Source organism: Sphaerodactylus townsendi, linkage group LG17 (assembly GCF_021028975.2).
Source record: "Sphaerodactylus townsendi isolate TG3544 linkage group LG17, MPM_Stown_v2.3, whole genome shotgun sequence".
In the NCBI taxonomy this organism is placed as follows: domain Eukaryota; kingdom Metazoa; phylum Chordata; class Lepidosauria; order Squamata; family Sphaerodactylidae; genus Sphaerodactylus; species Sphaerodactylus townsendi.
The window spans coordinates 14,012,412-14,035,474 of record NC_059441.1 but is presented as its reverse complement, the minus strand read 5'-3'; the positions used below and the strand labels follow the sequence as shown (position 1 = coordinate 14,035,474).

Here is a 23,063-nt window from a genome sequence, read left to right as displayed (position 1 = left end):
AGTGCCAAATGGCACATGGTATTGATAACCGGTGATACATGGTGCGCTAAATGGCGGTACATGACATTGGCCAACCGGGTGATACATGGTGCTAAATGGTACATGGTATCGACCAAACCGCGATTACGGCGCTTAAATTCATAACATTTGGTAATTGATAACCGCGATAATGGTTAAAATGGTTACGGTATCATCAACCGGGTGATACATAGTGCCAAATGGCATGGCACCGACAACCGCGACACATGGCGTTAAACGGCACACGGTGGTATCATCAAACCCGCGATAATAATACGGTGCCAACGGTATTACGGCATTGGACAACCGGCTTAATAATAATGGTTAAAATGGTAACGGCATTGACGTCCGCAGGATAACATAGTGCCAATCGGCAATAATGGTAACTGACAACCCGGGTGATTAACATGGTGCCAACTGTACATTTATATCAATAACCGCGATATTACGTTGCCTGGCACATGGTGCATTGACAACCCGCGATTACACATTAGCGCCAAATGGCAATACGGCACCGATCAAACCCGCGATTACGGTTAAACTGGTAACACGGTATCAACCGCGATTACGGCGCCAAATGGCAATACTTTGGTACTGACCAACCGCGGATACATGGCCAAACTGGTACTTTACTGATAACCGCGATTACGGCGCTAAAACGGCAATACGGTACTGACAAACCGGGTGATACATAGCGCCGTTCCATAACAATTTATACCATCAAACCCGCGACAATACGGCGCCAACTGGTACAATGGTATTGGCCAACCGGGTGATTACATTGGTTGCGCTAAATGGTACATGGTATTGGACCAACCGTGATACATGGTTGCTAAATGAGTGCGACTGGTGATTGACAACCCGCTGATACATCGGTAAGCTAAATCGGTACATCGGTATTGATTACAACCCGGTGATACACGGGTGCTAAATGGTACATGGTATTGGACAACCGGTGATACTAAGGATGCTAAATGGTACATGGTATTGGACAACCGGTGATACATGGTGCTAAATGGTACATGGTATTGGACAACCGGTGATACATGGTGCTAAATGGTACATGGTATTGGACAACCGGTGATACATGGTGCTAAATGGTACATGGTATTGGACAACCGGTGATACATGGTGCTAAATGGTACATGGTATTGGACAACCGGTGATACATGGCGCTAAATGGTATTGGCCAACCGGTGATACATGGTGCTAAATGGTATTGGACAACCGGTGATACATGGTGCTAAATGGTACATGGTATTGGATAACCGGTGATACATGGTGCTAAATGGTACAATACGGTATTGAATAAACCGGTGATACATAAAGTGCTAAAATGGTACATGGTAATTGACAACCGTGACATACATGGTGCTAAATTGTGCCATGGTATTGGCTAACCAGGATACATGAAGCAGCTGGTACATGGTATTGGACAACCGGTGATACATGGTGCTAAATGGTACATGGTATTGGACAACCGGCGATACATGGTGCTAAATGGTACGTGGTATTGGACAACCGGTGATACATGGTGCTAAGTGGAACATGGTATTGGACAACCGGTGATACATGGTGCTAAATGGTACATGGTATTGGACAACCGGTGATACATGGTGCTAAATGTTACGTGGTATTGGACAACCGGTGATACATGGTACTAAATGGTACATGGTATTGGACAACCGGTGATACATGGTGCTAAATGGTACATGGGTTTCCAAGTGGTGCTAAATGGTACATGGTATTGGACAACCGGTGATACATGGTGCTAAATGGTACATGGTATTGGACAACCGGTGATACATGGTGCTAAATGGTACATGGGTCTCCAAGTGGTGCTAAATGGTACATGGTATTGGACAACCGGTGATACATGGTGCTAAATGGTACATGGTATTGGACAACCGGTGATACATGGTGCTAAATGGTACGTGGTATTGGACAACCGGTGATACATGGTGCTAAATGGTACGTGGTATTGGACAACCGGTGATACATGGTGCTAACGGTAATGCGGTATTGACAACCGGGTGATACATGGTGCTGTTCGCAATGCGGTATTGGACAACCGGATACATGTTAACGGTAACGCGGTATTGGACAACCGAGATACATGGTGCTAAATGGTAACGCGGTATTGGACAACCGGTGATACATGGTGCGCCAACGGAACGTGGTATTGACAACCGTGATACATGGTGCTAAGGAACATGGTATTGGACAACCGGGTGATACATGGTGCTAAATGGTACATGGTATTGACAAACCGTGATGCGCTTTGGTGCTAAATGTTACGTGGTATTGGACAACCGGTGATACATGGTACTAAATGGTACATGGTATTGGACAACTGGTGATACATGGTGCTAAATGGTACATGGGTCTCCAAGTGGTGCTAAATGGTACATGGTATTGGACAACCGGTGATACATGGTACTAAATGGTACATGGTATTGGACAACCGGTGATACATGGTGCTAAATGGTACGTGGTATTGGTGCTAAATGGTACATGGTATTGGACAACCGGTGATACATGGTACTAAATGGTACATGGTATTGGACAACCGGTGATACATGGTGCTAAATGGTACATGGGTCTCCAAGTGGTGCTAAATGGTACATGGTATTGGACAACCGGTGATACATGGTGCTAAGTGGAACATGGTATTGGACAACCGGTGATACATGGTGCTAAATGGTACATGGTATTGGACAACCGGAGATACATGGTGCTAAATGGTACGTGGTATTGGACAAACCGGGTGATACATGGTGCTAAATGGTAATGCAGTATTGGACAACCGGTGATACATGGTGCTAAATGGTACGTGGTATTGGACAACCGGTGATACATGGTGCTAAATGGTACATGGTATTGGCCAACCAGTGATACATGGTACATGGTGATACCGACTAGCATAGATGGCTTTCCAAGGGCATTGGACAGATTCACGGAGCTACTAGCCATAGTGACTAAAAGGAACCTCCATGTTCAAAGGCAGTCAACCTCTGAAATCCAGGCAACATCTAGGGAAAAGCTTGGTCTCTGTAGTCTGCTTTTTTGGCCCTCTAGGGGAAGCTTTATTAAACAGAATACAGGGCTACATGGAACTGGTCAGATCCCACAAGGCTATTCTTATATTCCTACTAAGCTCTGCCCCTCAGATGTTAAAGCGTAAGGGTCTCTTTTGTGGTGGCACCCCCAACTGTGGAATGCCTTCTCCAAACATATTCTATCAAGGGCTGCTAGCCATGGTAACTACAGGGAGGCTCCACAGCAAAAGTCTGAATACCGGTGCTAGGAGGCTACATTGGGGGGAAGGCCGTGCATGTCTGCTGTTGGTTGAGTCTCCAAGATTAGGCACAGGACGACGGACTGGGGGAAGCGCTCTGTGGGATCCAGCAAGGCACTTCATTGAAGGGTGTCTGTGGCTTCAGTACCCTGGACAGCTCCTTTCTCCAGCACAAATTTGCCATCAAAGTCTCGGCCGACTTATGTCAAAGTTAGGCATAACCACACCCCCTGACATTTTGTAGTTTGCTCCTCCCCCTATGGAAACCATTTTGTAATTGGTCGCACTCCGGGGGGGGGGGGAGTTGTGGCTGTGCTCACCATACTGTGTCTGAATCCCAAAAGTCCCGCCAGACTCAAAAGACACTGACTGAGGCCCCTTCCGCACATACAGAATAATGCACTTTCGATCCACTTTCACAATCGTTTGCAAGTGGGTTTTGCTCTTCCGCACAGTGTTAATTCAGCAGCAAAGTGCACTGAAAGTGGATTGAAAGTGCATTATTCTGCATGTGCGGAAGGGGCCTTAGATGAAGAGAGGCGCAAGGCTATTTCACTTGAGAGGTCTCTTCCAATCCCCCACTCTCGTGATTAGCAGAAGACAATAAGAGTGTTTTAAACAAAGCCGAGTGAAGCTGAGGACGACACCGGGTGTTTAAAATCCCGCAATTCACAATCCCTTTCCTAAAGGGTCTAAATCTTGTGAAGTACAGTAATGATTATTCTAAAATGGAGGGCAAGAAAAATCACTGCTTAGAGCACAGGTGTCAAACTCACGCCCCTCCAGATGTTATGGACTACAGTTCACATCATCCCCTGCCAGCAGCATGCTGGCAGGGGATGATGGGAACTGTAGTCCATAACATCTGGAGGGCTGTGAGTTTGACACCTATGGTTTAGAGCCTATAGTGCATTATGACAGCATGTGTAAGAGAGGCCTATGACAGTGTCAAAAATATTATACACCTTGGCTGAAGGCCCCCCAAGATTTTGAGACCCTCGACTTCAGCCTGCCAAGCATACAGGTAAATTCAGCACTGGCTACACAACTCTGACAGTTGTCACAACTCAATAGAAATAGCGGGCCCTCTTCTGTCTATGTCAGTGGTGGCGAACCTATGGCACGGGTGCCAGAGGTGGCAATCAGAGCCCTCTCTGTGGGCACGCACAGAGTGCCCCCCCACACACACACACACATGATCTAGGCTAACCTGGGCTGCTGGGCTTGATTATTAGCATTAAACCTAAGACCTAGTTTTGTGGAAGCAGTGTAGGTAACCCTGTTAAGCGCTGTTAAACCCCACTGATTTTCATGCGAAGAACTAAAGCGCGATCCTTTACCTGGGAATAAGCTCGGATGCTGGCAATGGGGCTTGCTTCTGAGTAAACCCTCTGAGGGTCGTGATTCACCCATTGGAAAAGTTGTACGGTTGCTTCAAAGCAAAGCCACCGACTACTACCACGCTTACTCCTGAATAACGCACGCCTTGGAACCACCCATTTTTTCTAAACTAAAACCTCAGTATTCAGGTTAAATTGCCGTGTGGGCACTTTGCGATAAATAAGTGGGTTTTGGGTTGCAATTTGGGCACTCGGTCTCGAAAAGGTTCGCCATCACTGGTCTATGTGGTGTCTTTCATGGCTGTTGGTTCTCAGCTGCGTTGGATCGCAGAGACCACCCCGTCCCTGGCAGAGAACCCCAAGAGATCAAACTTCAGTAACCTTTTGTTTTTTTGACTCTCCCGCAAAGCTATCCCGACTCCGTGCCACACATCAAAGCGAGCTTTTCAAAGATTTAACATGCCAGATCAGCACCGGGGAAAGTGGGAAAGTTAAAATTCTGGAACAGCCTCGTTTTCAGTCTTTGGGGACAAAGCTCCATTAATCTTTCATATTCTCTCTCAAGCTCGTCACTGCCCAGTTCGCACATTATCAGGAAATGCACTAAACACGCTGTTCGAGGGCCAAAGAAAAGGTGTAGGCTGGAGGGTTTAGCAGAACTCCAACAACTGATGCCTTGGGAGTGTTTATCAGCAAACATGCTATCCTTGTTAGCATAAAATACAGCTATGTGACCTCTAGAGAGGGACCGGCATTTGCCCGCACCTTGACTGGGGAGGGCGAGGGGCATTTTCTTCTGTGTTTACGACAACTTCACCCATGTTGGCAACTTTTTAATTTGTGCTTCAAAATAAAAATAATCCAAAACATACAGAAATCCACCACATTGTAAAGTGTTTATTTCATAGGGTCTTCTAGTGTCTTTCACATTGAATATTAACCCTTAAACCCTACATTTTCATCACTACATTAGGTGTCGAAATCAATTTAAATCTTTAGTTAATTTTTTAAAAATCACTTTCCTCTATCTATCTATCTATCTATCTATCTATCTATCTATCTATCTATCTATCTATCTATCTATCTATCTATCTATCTATCTATCTATCTATCTATCTATCTATCTATCTATCTATCTATCTATCTATCTATCTATCTATCTATCTATCTATCTATTCAGGGATCCTAGGCTTTCCAGATAAATTCAGGAACTACCTCCCATCAGTTCTACCAGCATGGCCAATTGGCCATGCTGACAGAGGCTGATGGGAATTGTAGTTCCTGAACATCTGGAGAGCCGCAGGTTCCCTACCCCTGATCTATCTATATACCGCCCTCCCCCGAAGGGCTCAGGGCGGTGAACATGAATATACAAATAGAGCACAAAAAAAAATCAATAAATCTCAAATAGTTAAATAAATCATAGTAAATGGCTCTATAATCTTTAAATCATTAAAACCCCATTAAAAGCAGCGTGTTAATATCAAATACAATAAATAATACAAGAGGCGACCTACTAACCAATCCCCTAAAAGAGGGGAGGGACGGCAGGATCCACAGATGTTAACGGGGGGGGGGGGGAAATCTTAATTGAAGAAGAAGAGGAGGAGGAGGAGGAGGAGGAGTTTGGATTTATATCCCCCCTTTCTCTCCTGCAGGAGACTCAAAGGCGCTTCCAATCTCCTTGCCCTTCCCCCCTCACAACAAACACCCTGTGAGGTAGGTGGGGCTGAGAGAGCTCTGAGAAGCTGTGACTAGCCCAATGTCACCCAGCTGGCATGTGTGGGAGTGCACAGGCTAATCTGAATTCCCCAGATAAGCCTCCACAGCTCAGGCGGCAGAGCTGGGAATCAAACCCGGTTCCTCCAGATTAGATACACGAGCTCTTAACCTCCTACGCCACTGCTGCTCCTATTAACAATCCTTAACCTTCCAAAATCACCAGTTCTCAGTTTATTTTCTGCAGGATCGGGTCTGTCCACATTGTAAGAATCAAGAGACTCTAGCCCATATTATACACGACTGTCGGAGATATGTGGGTACCAGAAATTTCTCTCCTTGTCTGGTCTTAGATAAATCTATAAGAGACTCTGACAGTTTTGCCAGGGGAGTCCTGTTAAATAACTCAGATGTCGTGTTCTTGGGGAAAAAATTGCAAAATTTCTCTTATAAGTGGTGCGACTCTGTAAGTAATGTCAAACGTTAGATACAGTTCTTCTGTCTTCGTCTCGATTACATTTTTGTTCTGTACATCCCAACTTTTTTGGCAATGTATCAGACTATTTTATATGCCTAATAAAGGTTGCTGCTGCTGCTGCTATGGCAGGAAAGGTTTATTTTCTGTTTTATCTAGATATTCTATCAAGGATTTTCTAATTGTCCATGAAATTAATTAAGTTCTTTCTTTTAAGTAGTAAAGTTCTCTTGGCCGTTTCGGCCAGCTCCAGTACCTTCCCCCACCACACTTCAATTGTAGGAATAGCTGGAGTTCTCTACTTCTGCAAATATAATATTCTTGCTACCGCTGTCATACAAAGTTCTATGGTTTCTTTCTAATGTTCATGTTTTCCCAGCAGAAAAGCCTCAGATTTCTTTAAAATCTTTTGGGTTATTGATTAGGGGAGGTGAGTGGCATATTCTTCAGAGAAGAAGAAGAAGAAGAAGAAGAAGAAGAGTTTGGATTTATATCCCCTCTTTCTCTCCTGCAGGAGACTCAAAGGGGCTGACAATCTCCTTGCCCTTCCCCCCTCACAACAAACACCCTGTGAGGTAGGTGGGGATGAGAGAGCTCCGAGAAGCTGTGACTAGCCCAAGGTCACCCAGCTGGCGTGTGTGGGAGTGCACAGGCTAATCTGAATTCCCCAGATAAGCCTCCACAGCTCAGGCAGCAGAGCTGGGAATCAAACCCGGTTCCTCCAGATTAGAGACACGAGCTCTTAACCTCCTACGCCACTGGTGCTCCCTATACTGGGATGAAGGAAGTATGTATAGATCTTATGTTGGCAATTAATTCAATTAAAGATAAAACTCTGGATTGGCAGCTCCACAGTAACGGACAGGAACCAAGGATCGCTTTGACCCCTTCCGCACATGCAGAACAATGCACTTTCAACCCACGTTTGCAATTGTTTGCAAGTGGATTTTGCTAAGCCATGCAGCTTCAAGGTGCATCGAAAGTGGGTTGAAGGTGCCTTATTCTGCATGTGCGGAAGGGGCCTCGGACTTCTAAACACCAGCATTTGAATCAATGTGGAATTCAGCTGTTCTTTCCATCCACTGCCTTTCCCCCCTCGGGCAGTTGTAATGTTTGTGAACATTCCGTGACATTGCGGCCAGTCAGACTGGCTGTAGGGACATCCTTGGCTCACAGGGGATCAGCAAATGGTGTGTGGCTTACTGCAAGATGAAATATGCCTTGTGATTCTCCCCACGCCTAATCTCACAAGAACACTTCCCGTATAACCTTGCCGGCGAGGCAAAGTTTATCTGTTTCCGTTCCTGGATGAAGGCCCTTCAGCTTCCTTATTATCTATTCATGCGAGTGCAGTATCTTTCTGCTGGGGCTACTCAGATGCTTGCAAATCAGGCTTGGGTTTTAAGGACTCTCAGCCGCCTGCTTGCACTTTGCAAGAAAGTGTAGCTTCATTCTGACACATCAGGGGGATGCTGAGAAGGTCTATTCGTCGTCTCTGTTTCCAAAGCTGCTATAATTGCTATTCCAGGGAAAAGGGTATTGGAGGAAGAAGAAGAAGAAGAAGAAGAAGAAGAAGAAGAAGAAGAAGAAGAAGAAGAAGAAGAAGAAGAAGAAGAAGAAGAAGAAGAAGAAGAAGAAGAAGAAGAAGAAGAAGAAGAAGAAGAGGAGGAGGAGGAGGAGGAGGAGGAGGAGGAGGAGGAGGAGGAGTTTGGATTAATATCCCCCCTTTCTCTCCTATAGGAGACTCAAAGGGGCTGACAATCTCCTTGCCCTTCCCCCCTCACAACAAACACCCTGTGAGGTAGGTGGGGCTGAGAGAGCTCCGAGAATCTGTGACTAGCCCAAGGTCACCCAGCTGGCATGTGTGGGAGTGCACAGGCTAATCTGAATTCCTCAGATAAGCCTCCACAGCTCAGGTGGCAGAGCGGGGAATCAAACCCGGTTCCTCCAGATTAGATACACGAGCTCTTAACCTCCTACGCCACTGCTGCTCCTGGAGGAAGGTCTTCAAGTATAGACAGGATACCAGGCGCAGACAAAAGGGCATAGTGATGGCTGTTTCATCAGTATATAAAGAGTTGCCAATCTCCAGGAAAGACCTGGATACTCCTGGAATTACAACTGATTCACAGACTTCAGAGATTGTGGAATCATAGAATCATAGTGCTGGAAGAGAGCCCCAAGGGCCATCAAGTCCAACCCCCTGCAATGCAGGAAGACACAATCAAAGCACTCCTGACAGATGGCCATCCAGCCTTTCTTTAAAAACCTTCAAAAAAGGAGTCACCCCCCCCCCTCCGTGGTAGCGCATTCCACTGTCCCTTACTGTCAGGAAGTTTTTACCTGATGTTTAGGTGGAATCTCTTCTCCTTCCCCTTGAACCCATGACTCCTGGTCCTAGTCCAGTGATGGCGAACCTTTTCGAGGCCGAGTGCCCAAATTGCAACCCGAAACTCACTTGTTTATCGCAAAGTGCCAGCACGGCAATTTAACCTGAATACTGAGGTTTTGGTTTGGAAAAAACAGTTGGCTCTGAGGTGAATGTTACTCAGGAGTAAGTTTGGCGAAGCAACCGTACAATCCTTCGAATGGGTGAATCACGACTCTAGGAGGGTTTACTCAGAAGCAAGACCCATTGCCAGCAACTGAGCTTCCTCCAAGGTAAAGAATCGTGCCCAGGCTAGCCTATATGTGTGTGTGTGGGGGGGGTGATTTTCCACCCCCCACTCACACGGTGAACTCTGTGCACACGTGCCCACAGAAAGGGCATTGAGTGCCACCTCTGGCACCTGTGCCATAGGTTCACCACCACTGTCCTAGTCTCTGGAGCCGCAGGAAACAAGCTTGCTTCCTCACCAACATGACATCCCTTCAAAGATCTAAACATGGTTGCTTTGGAGAACAGATTGTATGCTACTTAGGTTTTCTTTTACTCAAACCCCACCCTACTCTGGAGTTGGCAACACTAAATGTGCAGACATAAGAACACATTCCTTGGGGGTGAGACCCACTGGATAAAATATAACTCGATCCCTGGTACACCTAAGGATCAGGCCCTGACCGTGTCATCGGCCAAGGCTGCGGTGATTGGCTCCCTTCTCTCACCATACGTTCCACTTCGACAAATGATGCCCGCAGGGCAGAAGGGAATAAAATTGGGCCTTTACCTCGTAGCCGCAAACCTGTTCACTGTTGCGCCTGAGGCCGAGAGATCTGAGGGGCTGCTCGTGAGCGATCGCAGCTGTCGCTTGAGATATGTTCCCCGGCAAACCACCGTGCAGCAAGATTCGGGGCGCCTCGGTTTTTGTCAGAAAGCTGTGCGCTGACAGCCGAGGCTACCTGGCACCACCAGAGTCTGGTAGAGCCACCCGTGATGTTTACGGCTCCCCACCGCCCACCCGACTGTCACCTCTGGTGTCAGCCGCTTGCCGTCTCTCAGTAGCTAGCCAATTCTCTCAAGCGTTTAAACCGGGATGGAAAAAGAATGATGAGAGAACATTATATTTTGTTAACAGGGGAGCATTAAACTTTGATGCGGACATGTTTGCACAGCGCCTTCCGTGAAAAGCCAGGGGCCGCGGTTCCTCCAGCAATTTCCCATTAATACATCTTCCAGAGAGTTGCCGGGTATGTAAACTTTAAATAGATGGCTTGTCGGCTGAGAACTGAGCCTTTCATAGATCTTTTTGATGTAGCCGTTTTTTTAAAAAAGGTAAGGGGGGGGGGGGAAATAGGACCAGAGAGGGAACACTCACAGCCCTCCATCCATAAAAGATGAACGAGGTTGTCAGAAATTCTAAAAGAGTTATTATGAAGACGTTGGCTTTGAGAACAGGTTGCCTGCGACGGAAAGGATCCCTCCTCTTCACCCGCATGGCGAAAGTCAAATCCGATACTGTCCATGTTGTTGGCAGTGGGAAAGTGACTTTCCTTGCACAAAAACTTGATTTTTTAAATTGTAAAGATTTCCTCCAAATCGATGTCCTTCAAGTGTTTTGTTGGAAAATAAATGATGCCAGGTGGCACTGGTGCCCAGTAAGACTTCCGGTTGGCCACTGGAACTTTGATTGGCTGTTCATTTGTTTAAAACGGTTCTTTTGCAGCCACAGGATCCTCACTGATCCACCTCCTAGGTAGCCATTTTCTGGCAGCCATTTTGTAGCTGGGTCCATCTCCTAGGTAGCCATTTTCTGGCAGCCATTTTGTCGCTGGGTCCACCTCCTAGGTAGCCATTTTCTGGCAGCCATTTTGTAGCTGGGTCCATCTCCTAGGTAGCCATTTTCTGGCAGCCATTTTGTAGTTGGGTTCACCTCCTAGGAAGCCATTTTCTGGCAGCCATTTTGTAGCTGGGTCCATCTCCTAGGTAGCCATTTTCTGGCAGCCATTTTGTCGCTGGGTCCACCTCCTAGGTAGCCATTTTCTGGCAGCCACTGAACTTACCCACATGCCTGTCAGTAAAACAGAGTAGAAAAAGAATCTCAATACAATATGCCTTTTTTCACTGTTATTAACAATATTATAGGTCAAGCATTGTTGTGCAGAGTGCCATGATTTATGGACACAATATCTTACGGTGATGGTACCATCCGTTTGCATCAAGATTTTGTTTGTTGTACCACTGACACTACCCATGGGACCATCAGTAAAACACTGCAGAAAAAGTATCTTGGTGCCATCATCAATATGACTTCCCACCCAAATATGATCATAATACAATCAATATGTAATGAAAGGAAGGGTTTGAAATAAACATTTGTTCCAGCAGTAAATTTTGACTCCTCCTCCTCCTCCTCCTCCTCCTCCTCCTGTCTGTCCATGTTTTTTTAATGCTCCTCTTTTTTTAAAGAAGTGAAATGTTACTCTCTGCATGCTGGAATCAGGCACTTGAGAGTTGTCGGTCTTTCCTGATTATGGCAGGCGTTAAATATGAAGTCTCATATGCTGTCAGCTGCTGTCAGTTCCACTGAGCCTCAACAATCAAACACAACCATGACACACACATACTGCCAAGCACTAAATGCCATTGCGTTTCAGCCACTGAGCACTGCTAAACACCCACTGCCCACTGCCAGTTACTGAGATCAGAGATCATGTGGTGTGAAACACTGATATTAAATATTGTAGGGAATGCTCAGTTGCTGTCTGAATATTCGGGCATTTGGGGTTGTTTGAATATTCGGACATTCGGGCAGGATTCTCAAAGCAGAATAACGGGGATGGTTTTAGAGACCAACGTTACATCGGCATCTTATTGTAACTGTTGTGGGATCTAGTATTCAGTTCAATTTTTATTACGATCCAAGATGAGGGAACAAACACAGCAATGATACATAGTCCCCAATGGTCATATTAAGAAATAATCAATATAGGGAATACACAATGTTGAAAATACAAAATAAAATACTAGGACTGTGGTGGCGAACCTTTGGCACTCCAGATGTTCATGGACTACAATTCCCATCAGCCCCTGCCAGCATGGCCATGGACTACAATTCCCATCAGCCCCTGCCAGCGTGGCCATGGACTACAATTCCCATCAGCCCCTGCCAGCGTGGCCATGGACTACAATTCCCATCAGCCCCTGCCAGCATGGACATGGACTACAACTCCCATCAGCCCCTGCCAGCATGGCCATGGACTACAATTCCCATCAGCCCCTGCCAGCATGGCCATGGACTACAACTCCCATCAGCCCCTGCCAGAATGGCCATGGACTACAACTCCCATCAGCCCCTGCCAGAATGGCCATGGACTACAACTCCCATCAGCCCCTGCCAGCACCGCCACCACTGTTTATTAAAACTGACAGGCTGGACTGTATCCAGAGGAGGGAGACCAAAATGGAATCCATGCCCTATGAGTTGAGACTTAGGTAGCTGGGGATGTTTAGTCTGGTAAAGACAAGGTTAGGGGGTGACATGATAGCCATGTTTAAATATTTGAAGGGATGTTACGTTGAAGATGGAGCAAGCTTGTTTTCTGCTGCTCCAGAGACTAGGACAAGGAATAATAGGTTCAAGGTACAGGAAAAGAGAATTCACCTAAATGTTAGGAAGAACTTCCTGACAGTAAGGCTGTTTGACAGTGGAATATGCTGCCATCAGAGTGTGGCGGAGTCTCCTTCTTTGGGGGTTTTAAACAGAGGCTGGATAGCCAACTGACGGGAGTGTTTTGATTGTGTTCTCCAGCATGGGGTTGGACTGGACATCCCTGGTAGTCTCTTCCAACTCTATGATTCTGTGATGTGTAGTTAAGAACATAAGAATTAGCCTGCTGGATCAGACCAGAGTCCATCTAGTCCAGCTCTCTGCTACTCGCAGTGGCCCACCAGGTGCCTTTGGGAGCTCACCTGCAGGAGGTGAAAGCAATGGCCTTCTGCGGCTGCTGCTGCTCCTGAGAACTTGGTCTGCTAAGGCATTTGCAATCTCGGATAGAGGAGGATCAAGATTGGGAGCCATAGATTGACTTCTCCTCCATCAATCTGTCCAAGCCCTTTTTAAAGCTATCCAGGTTAGTGGCCATCACCACCTCCTGTGGCAGCATATTCCAAACACCAATCACACGTTGCATGAAAAAAATGTTTCCTCATATTAGTCCTAATTCTTCCCCCCAGCATTTTCAATGGATGCCCCCTGGTTCTAGTATTGTGAGAAAGAGAGAAAAAATTCTCTCTGTAGACGTTTTCTACCCCATGCATAATTTTATAGACTTCAATCATATCCCCCCTCAGACATCTCTCCAAACTAAAGAGCCCCAAACGCTGCAGCCTCTCCTCGTAAGGAAGGAGTTCCAGTCCCTCAATCATCCTCGTTGCCCTTCTCTGCACTTTTTCTATCTCTTCGATGTAGAGTATACAGTTGTAGAGTATACAGCGAGTGGGTATTTCTCCCTATGAATGTGATCCTAAATGCCACTCACGCGATCCACGGATGAACCAAGAGAAACCTGGAGGCTCCTTAGCCGAAGGACTCGGCATTCCCTCCACAGAACCGAAAGCCTCACGTGTTCCTTGTTAAGAATTCTGTTTTGCTTCAGCTCACTCCATGAGATGCCTGAAGCGTCCCCTGAGACGGCGCGCACATATATAATACATGATAATGGAGGAAGCCTATTTTGTTAACAGCAGAGTTATGGGAAACGTACGAAGAGCTCTGCTGGGCTGGAGGAAGGCTTCGGCAAGACCAGGGGCCCCTGGGTTTTTGGAGCCTGCAGCCCGCTTTGGAATTCCGGCTCGGTGTGGTGGGGGTGGCCACAAAATGGCTGCCACACCTCACCTTCAGTCATAGAAGCTCCTTGTCCAACGGTCGCAGTTGCTGCCATGGCAACGTTTTTAAAAATCTGTGCAGCCAGTCAAATTTCCAGCTACCAATCAGAAGCCTTGTTGGGCAAACGCCACACCTGTCCCACCTACTTTCTAAAAATGCTTGGCGTGCACCAGGAAGAGGGTCAGCAGGAGCCATTTTCTGGCAGCCATTTTGTGGCAGGCAAGGGAAGAAGGAAGGAGGGAGGGGAGAGAGGGAGGGGTGGCAAGCAAGGGAGGGGAGGGAAAGGGCCCAGCATCTGGACATAACCCACCCACCCTAGCGGAGGGAGAAGGAAGGGAAGGAGGGGTGACATGCAAGGAAGGCCAGGGAGTGAGAGGTGGCATGCAACGGAGGGGAAGGGGGCCTGACATCTGGACATGGCCCCTCCCCTAACTTGCATGCCACCCCTCTCTCCCCTCCCTCCCCCTTGCATGCCTCCTCCCCCTCATTACCCTCCCTCCCCTACTTGCATGCCACCCCTCCCTCCCTCCTTTGCATGACACCCCTCCCTCCCCTCCCTTGCATGCCTCCCCTCCCTCCCCTACTTGAATGCCACCCCTCCCTCCCTCCTTTGCATGCCACCCCTCCCTCCCCTCCCTTCCCCTCCCTTACATGCCTCCCCTCCCTCCTTCCCCTCCTTCCCCTACTTGAATGCCACCCCTCCCTCCCTCCTTTGCATGACACCCCTCCCTCCCCTCCCTTGCATGCCACCCCTTCCTCCCCTCCCTTGCATGCCTCCCCTCCCTCCTTCCCCTCCCTCTAATTTCAGCCCTCCCTCCCCTCCCTCCTTTGCATGCCACCCTCCCTCCCTTCCCTTTAGACATGCACCCCCCTTCCTCCCTCCCCTTTGTATTGCCCTCCCTCCCTTCTTCCCCTCCCTCCCCCACCTCTGCAAGCACCCCTCCCTCCCTCCCCAGCATGCCACCCCCTCTTTCCTCCCCCTCCTCCCTTGCAAGTGCTCCCTCCCCCTCCTTCCCCTCCCTCCCCTACATGCATGCCACCCCTCCCTCCCCTCCCCTCCCCTCCCCTCCCTTGCATGCCACCCCTCCCTCCCCCTCCCTTGCATGCCACCCCTTCCTCCCCCTCCCTTGCATGCCTCCCCTCCCTTCTTCCCCTCCTTCCCCTACTTGCATGCCACCCCTCCCTCCCCTCCCTTGCATGCCACCCCTTCCTCCCCCTCCCTTGCATGCCTCCCCTCCCTTCTTCCCCTCCTTCCCCTACTTGCATGCCACCCCTCCCTCCCTCCCTTGCATGCCACCCCTTCCTCCCCTCCCTTGCATGCCTCCCCTCCCTCCTTCCCCTCCCTCCCCTACATGCATGCCACCCCTCCCTCCCCTCCCTTGCATGCCACCCCTCCCTCCCCTCCCTTGCATGCCTCCCCTCCCTCCTTCCCCTCCCTCCCCTACTTGCATGCCACCCCTCCCTCCCCTCCCCTTCCCTCCCTTGCATGCCACCTCTCACTCCCCTCCCTTGCACGGGCATCGCCTTGAGGATCCCTAATTTAGACCATGAATCTTCCCCCCCCCCCTCCCCGGTGGCCAACTTGATGGCACAAACAGCCCACCGCAGGATCACAGAGGCCAAAGACATTGATGCTTGCCCCCCAGTAGATTGTGTACAGACACACTGCCTTTCAACATGGGTGCTCTAATTAGCTGTAGCAGCTATCCAGGGAGCTCTCCTCCAGGAATTGGTCCAGATCCCCTTCAACGCCGCCAAAGGCAGCAGACACCTCAGCAGCTTGCGGCTGGGAGTTTACCACCCCATCGACAGATGCCCTTTTCCTCAGCAGCTCAACTAGCAAGTAGTTTGCCCTTCTTCTCTGCAGCCCAACAGGCGTGGTGCCAGCCATCGCGAACGAGGGTCGTGCCATCTCTCCTGCGTTGCTATTTTTTAATGGAAGTTGCCAGGAAAGTGCATTATTTTTCCATTAAAAATTCATTTTGAAGTGGATCAGTTTCACGGCAGGTAATTAACCGACTTTCCCATCTCCATTAGCTGTCCTCCAAGCTTGCATGGGTCTCCGGCTCTCCGCTCTCCCCCCTTTTTCCTCTCCATTTCACCCCTTCCAATCCATTTACAACTCATTTCTGCTGTTTTGTCAGGGGAATTTCCCTCTTTCTTGACAGCTGGAAATCCACATAACTTCATCAATGAAGTCAAAGAAGGCTTCGTGGCGTAGTGGTTAAAAGCTGGCGCACTCTAATCTGGAGAACTGGGTTTGAGTCCCCGCTCTGCCACTTGAGCTGCGGAGGCTTATCTGGTGAACCAGATTAGTTTGTGCACTCCAACACACGCTACCTGGGGGACGTTGGGCTAGTCACAGTTCTTCAGAGCTCTCGCAGCCCCACCCACCTCACAGAGTGTTTGTTGTGGGGGGAGGGAAAGGAGATTGTAAGCCTCTTTGAGTCTGCTTACAAGAGATAAAGGGGAAATATCAACAACACCACAAGCCTTTATTGGCATATAAAACAGGACAAATTTTTAAAACAAAACAAGGTTAAGAAAAACAGTTAAAATCACTAATTTCCAGTATAAAATTTGCAACAGTTTCACAAAAGAGCACATCAGAGCTGTTCAGGAGATTGGGTATCTTATAACACTCATGCCACTGAGAACATTGCAAGAAAATTGAATTCATGTATTTCATGCGTATCTTATTGTATTTAGGGCATAGAAACAAAGAATGGTCAAGTGTTTCAACCGTAGTCATATCACATGAACAAACTCTTTTAGAACGTTCCATATTAAAGGGGGAATATAAATCCAAACTCCTCCTCCTCCTCCTCCTCCTCCTCCTCCTCCTCCTCCTCCTCCTCCTCCGCAGGTGCTACCTTGCCATTTCTAAGCCCACTCTTTCTTCACCAAGCTTCATTTCTTCCCCTCTTTTGTCCTCACAACCCCCCTGTAAGGTAGGTGAGGCTGCAAGAGAGTGATTGGTCCAAAGCTACCCAGCGAGTAGAGATTTTTTTTCTTCAATGTTTTTAAATGTGTACTTCAAAACCAAAGTCAAAAACATACACTAAGGCAGAAAAATCACCAAATTACAAAGTACTTATTTCACAGAGACTTCCATCTTCTTCTATACCGACCATTAACCCTTAAATCCTACACTGTCAGCACTTGGCCATTAAGCATCGAGATAAAATTAAGCCTTTAGCATCACTAGCAATAAACAGCCTCGTTTTTCTCTATTGGATCTTAATTTAACAATCCTTAACCTTCAAAACCACCAATCAATTTATGTATATTTCCTCTTTTATCTAATTCTATCAAGGGTTTCCGGTTATCCGCGGGGACTGCGTGGGCGGATAGATGGCATAGAAATGTTTTAATAAGGGGTGCGTTTTGTTTGTGGGCGAGGCTCGTTTTGAATTATTGACGGCAGGTTTTTAGGGCAATTGTGTCTTCCTCTCAGACTGTCAACCCAAAGAGAAGAGGTTTCCTTGATTTTCGAACCAACGCTGGGTGTGCCACTAATAAGTAGATTCCTCAAACAGAAGATAGAGTAGAGCTTTTGGCACCGATGAATACAAGGATGGAATGTTGGCCACTGGACTGGACTCGTGCCTTTGTGACCATTACAGCCCTACGGTAACCCATCTCTGTTCTGAAGGAAACAATCCATCCCATCTCCACCGAGTTCACTGGAGAAGAAGGGGAGAAGAGAACCTTCGAAGAGTTCGGGGAGCCGAGATCGTTCAGTCTCTATCAGTACCCATTTGAAACGACCGTTTTCCCCAAAACAATGATCAAAGTGACAGACAGACAAAGGCGGGGGAGCCCGATGTCATCACAAGAGGACGTTTCAGGTCTCAGAGCCTCGTTCTCCTCTTTACTGGTGAGCGCCCCACTGTTACTGTTTTACTCCTGCGACTCAGTTGGTAAGGCCTCGGCCTTGCCTATAGAAGGTTCAAATCCCAGCACTGCCAGTTAATACAGCGAAGGAGTTGTTGACAGCACAGGTGTCAAACTCGCGGTCCTCCAGATGTTCACGAACTACAATTCCCATCAGCCCTTGCCAGTATAGCCAATGCTCATGTTGGGAGGGACTGATGGCAATTGTAGTTCATGAACATTGGGAGGGCCGTGAGTTTGACACCCCTGGTTTACTGGAAAGACCCCCAACCCAAGACCGTGGAGAGACTGACAGTCAGTTTAACAGTACTAAGCCTGAAGAAGAAGAAGAAGAAGTAGAGTAGTAGTAGTAGTAGTAGTAGTAGTAGTAGTAGTAGTAGTAGTAGTAGTAGTAGTAGTAGTAGTAGTAGTAGTAGTTTGGATTTATATCCCCCCTTTCTCTCCTGCAGGAGACTCAAAGGGGCTTACAATCTCCTTGCCCTTTCCCCCTCACAACAAACACCCTGTGAGGTGGGTGGGGCTGAGAGAGCTCCGAAAAACTGTGACAAGCCCAAGGTCACCCAGCTGGCATGTGTTGGAGTGCACAGGCTAATCTGGTTCACCAGATAAGCCTCCACAGGTCAAGTGGCAGAGCGGGGAATCAAACCCGGTTCCTCCAGATCAGAATGCACCTGCTGTTAACCACTAAGCCACTGCTGCTCCTTGCCAGGACAATTTTTTTTTGGTTTGGCATAATTTTTATATGGGGGAGGGGGGAGCTTTTCCAAAATGACTTTTTAAACCTGGCTTGGGGGTTACCCTTCTAAAAGACTCCTTGCCAGGAGGGATGGGATGCATAATTAGTTACAAACAGGAGCAGCTTGCGTGTGGTGGTGGGGCGGGGAGAGGATAAAACCAATGCGATCAGTTAGAGGGGCCATTGAAGCAAGTCTCATTAGAATCACAAAAGGTCTGCAGCCCACGGAATGGGGTAGAAAGAAAGAAAGAAAGAAAGAAAGAAAGAAAGAAAGAAAGAAAGAAAGAAAGAAAGAAAGAAAGAAAGAAAGAAAGAAAGAAAGAAAGAAAGAAAGAAAGAAAGAAAGAAAGAAAGAAAGAAAGAAAGAAAGAAAGAAAGAATGGGATTCAATTTCATGGCAGAAGGGTTTTTTGGGGTCGAAAAAACCATTCGTGTGGAACAGAAAGCCAGTCAAAGCCTGCTGGGAGGGCATTGCATTAAATGCAGGTGATTACCTGCAGTAACCCCGTCTTCCTTTCTACAATAACAATATCCAGGGAGCTTCAAGAAGTGGACTCAAAGATGAGAAACAGCGGCTCTCCCCTGGGATACCTCCGAGTCACCTCGTTCAAATGTGTCTGCAGAGTTTGCAACTGTGCAGCTAATTGTTCCAACGGAGCAGACTCAGCAGGACTTGCTGCAGTTTTGTCTGTCCTTTCTGATTTTATTTGCGGCAAGCGTGCGTCGTTTTCTGCATGTTTCGGTTCCTTTCGTTCGTCCCCAGTTGGAGGCACTGTGCTGAGATGCTGTACCAATTGGGAGAAGTCCCTTGACTCAGAGAAGGAGGAAGAGGAGGAGGAGTTTGGATTCATACCCCACCTTTCTTTGTTGTAAGGAGACTCTACAGGGCTTACAAACTCCTTCCCCTTCCTCTCCCCACAACAGGCACCTTGTGAGGTAGGTGGAGCTGAGAGAGTTCGGAGAGAACTGTGACTGGCGCAACGTTACCCAACAGGAGCAGCAGTTGCGTAGGAGGTTAAGAGCTCGTGTATCTAATCTGGATGAACGAGGTTTGATTCCTAGCTCTGCCGCCTAAGCTGTGGAGGCTTATCTGGGGAATTCAGATTAGCCTGTGCACTCCCACACATGCCAGCTGGGTGACCTTGGGCGAGCCACAGCTTCTTGGAGCTCTCTCAGCCCCACCTACCTCACAGGGTGTTTGTTGTGAGGGGGGAAGGGCAAGGAGATTGTAAGCCCCTTTGAGTCTCCTGCAGGAGAGAAAGGGGGGATATAAATCCAAACTCCTCCTCCTCCTCCTCCTCCTCCTCCTCCTCCTCCTCTTCTTCTTCTTCTTCTTCTTCTTCTTCCAGCGTTAGTTTCCAGATTGCAGATCTACTTAACTGAAAAACTGTGCCTCCATTTACAGAGCATGAAGAAGTTACCCATCGACCAGTCTGAGTGGGAAAGTTACTTCGATGAAAGCGGCCACATTCGGAAATCCCAAAAGTTTATTTCATCCCAAATCCTGGAGAGGGTAAGTCAGTGTTGTGGGTAGGGGCAGGGATTTAGCAGGTATGTGCGTGTTTAATTCTGGGTAGTTTTAATCATGCATTTTTTAAATTCTGGGTGCTCCCTCATCTGTAATCAAGGCATTTTTAAGCTGAGGTCAAACCACCCAGATGTTCTGCTTCGGTGTGGTTCCATTACTGCTAAACTCTTCCAGACGTGTTCATATAATGTTATCTTCTATTTAGCCTTTTTTCCAGGTTTCTCCAGGTTTGATTCCCCACTCCTCCACCTGAGTGGCAGAGGCTTATCTGGTGAACCAGATGTGTTTCCACACGTCTACGTTCCTGCTGGGTGACCTTGGGTGCTAGTCGCAGTTCTCTCTGAACTCTCTCAGCCCCACCTGCCTCACAAGGTGTTTGTTGTGGGGAGAGGAAGGGAAAGGAGCTTTTAAGCCATCTTGAGTCTCCTTACAGGGGAGAAAGGTGGGGTATAAATCAAAACTCCTCCTCCTCCTCCTCCTCTTCCTCTTCCTCCTCTTCCTCCTCTGCTTGGCTTCCATCTTCTCCAAACCTGGTTTAAGACAATCTTTACCGATTTATGAGCTTCCCTTAATTTGGTTCAGTGTTTAGCTTGGCTGACCAAGTTCTTTCCCCAAACAGCCAAAAAGAGTTTAATTTTCTTTCCCCCCACTCTTAAATGTGGAAACCATCATTCACAGTATCCTGAACGCTGTGACTGCAGATTCTCAGGGGCAAAGAGAGCTGGAAATGTAGTTTTCGGGCATCCGAGACCATTTTCTGGGTTCTATATATCTCAGATGCCATTTCCTAGATGTACTGATATCATAGAGGCTGTTATTTTATTAGTCTTCGAATGGGAATGGGAAATTCTGGGTTTCCCTGAATCTGTCAAGGTTATTTTCATGGCCAGACCAACCTGACTCCATATCTCCTTCCCAATATGGCATGGCTCGGAGCGCCACTCAGAGATGTGGTTTTTCTTCCCCGAACTTATCACTTCGCACATCACCTGCACAAGGTGAGGTTGCCATGGTGATTTGGAACCTTTTATCGACTTTAGAAAGAGGCATCTCTACAAGGGGGCTGTACCCATGGGTGTGGAAAGGGTCAACAAATCGGTCTCTGGACTGGCATATTTACTGGGCACTGAGATTTTTGGAAAACATACTGGGTTGGAATGAGAGAATCCCGCCGCCAGCAGGAGATTTGGGTAAATTTGCTAGATCCAGATTGGGAAACTGGATTTGCTGGAAACACGAGTCGCCGGAAATGGGCGGGCACAAGGGAAAGGGTAGCCAATAAGATAAATAAAATAAATAAAAGGCAGTACTTCTGGGAAAGAAGACGAAGGGTTTAGATTTATACGTCATCTTTCTCTCCTGTAAGGAGACTCAAGGTGGCTTACATGCTCCTTTCCTTTCCTCTCCCCACAACAGACACCTGGTGAGATAGGTGGGGCTGAGAGAGATCTAAGAGAACTTTGGCTAGCCCAAGGTCCCCCAGCAGGGATGTAGGAGCGTGGAAACACATCTGGTTCAACAGATAAGCCTCAGCCACTCAGGTTGAGGAGTGGGGAATCAAACTGGTTCTCCAGATTAGAATCCATTTGCTCTTAACCACTACACCACGCTGGAAGGATTTTGTAAGTTGCCTCGAGTCTCCATACAGAAGAGAAAGGTAGGGTATAAATCCAAACTCGTCTCCGTCTCCGTCTCCGTCTCCGTCTCCGCCTCGCCTCCGCCTCGCCTCCGCCTCTCCGCCTCCTCGCCTTCTTCGCTCCCGCCTCCGCCTCCGTCGCTGCCGCCGCCGCCGCCGCCGTCGCCGCTGCTGCCGCCGTCGTCGCCGCCGCTCGCTGCCGTCGCCGCCGCCGCCGTTGCCGCCTTCTTCTTCTTCTTCTTCTTCTTCTTCTTCTTCTTCTTCTTCTTCTTCTTCTTCTTCTTCTTCTTCTTCTTCTTCTTCTTTTCCAAACTGGGGTGAGGCACTTTATAGAAGATGATGGAAGAGTCAGTACACTTTAACCTCAAGCAATTAAAAAAAAAGCACTAGAGGATAATTAAGTTAGAGCAAGCAAACACAAGCCATCAAACCATTTCTTCGAAGAACCAGAGCAACAAGTGAAAATGCTGGAAACGATGCTCTCCAAGTCCCAAAGACAGATGCAGCGGCTCAGATAATCGTTGCAAAAGATGCAAATATGAATAGCTCGACAGCTTCCCCCCTGAAATTACACGGAGGATAAATGGGCTCTGTTAGGGTTGCTGCACAAGTTAAATTTATCAAGGGCAAGACTAACATTTATTACAGTCTGTACAGCTGGGGAAGGGAGCGAATGTTTTCACAGCTCACTCAAAAAAAAAACAACCCGGCAGGTTTCCCTGGGCATGTCGGGGCTTTTGCCGCAGTTTCCAAGGAAAGTGGGGAAACGTTTCTCGCCGAACTGAAGGAAACAGATGGAGAACTCGGTAGCTGCTGCGAGGAAATGCTTCCCCACACTTCCTTGAGGGGTACAGTTAATACATTTGACAGTGAAGTCTAGGGAAATTAGTGGGCAGTAGTGGAAACAGCTGTGAAGTCGCAACCCACTTATGATGACCTTGTAGGGTTTCCAAGCAAAAGATGGTCGGCCCTTGGCGGCCGCTGTGTTGCAACCCTGGACTTCTTTGGGGGTCTCCCAGCTCAGTACTAACCAGGGCTGTCCTTGCTTAGCTTTTGAGATTAAGCTAGCCGGAGCCACGCAGGTCAGGGCAGCAAACAGAAGAAGAAGAAGAAGAAGAAGAAGAAGAAGAAGAAGAAGAAGAAGAAGAAGA

At 47.8% G+C, this 23,063-nt stretch overlaps 1 protein-coding gene across 1 annotated transcript in view; it reads left to right on the top strand.

Moving 5' to 3' along the window:
* Nucleotides 1-245: 245 nt before the first annotated feature.
* Nucleotides 246-23,063, top strand: part of TBC1D21 (TBC1 domain family member 21) — a 49,634-nt gene continuing 26,816 nt past the window's right edge. Inside the window, exons 1-3 of the mRNA XM_048519741.1 lie at nt 246-305; nt 17,771-17,995; nt 20,154-20,261. Of these exons, the coding sequence (XP_048375698.1) occupies nt 246-305; nt 17,771-17,995; nt 20,154-20,261 (393 nt within the window). The remainder of the gene's footprint in view (nt 306-17,770; nt 17,996-20,153; nt 20,262-23,063) is intronic.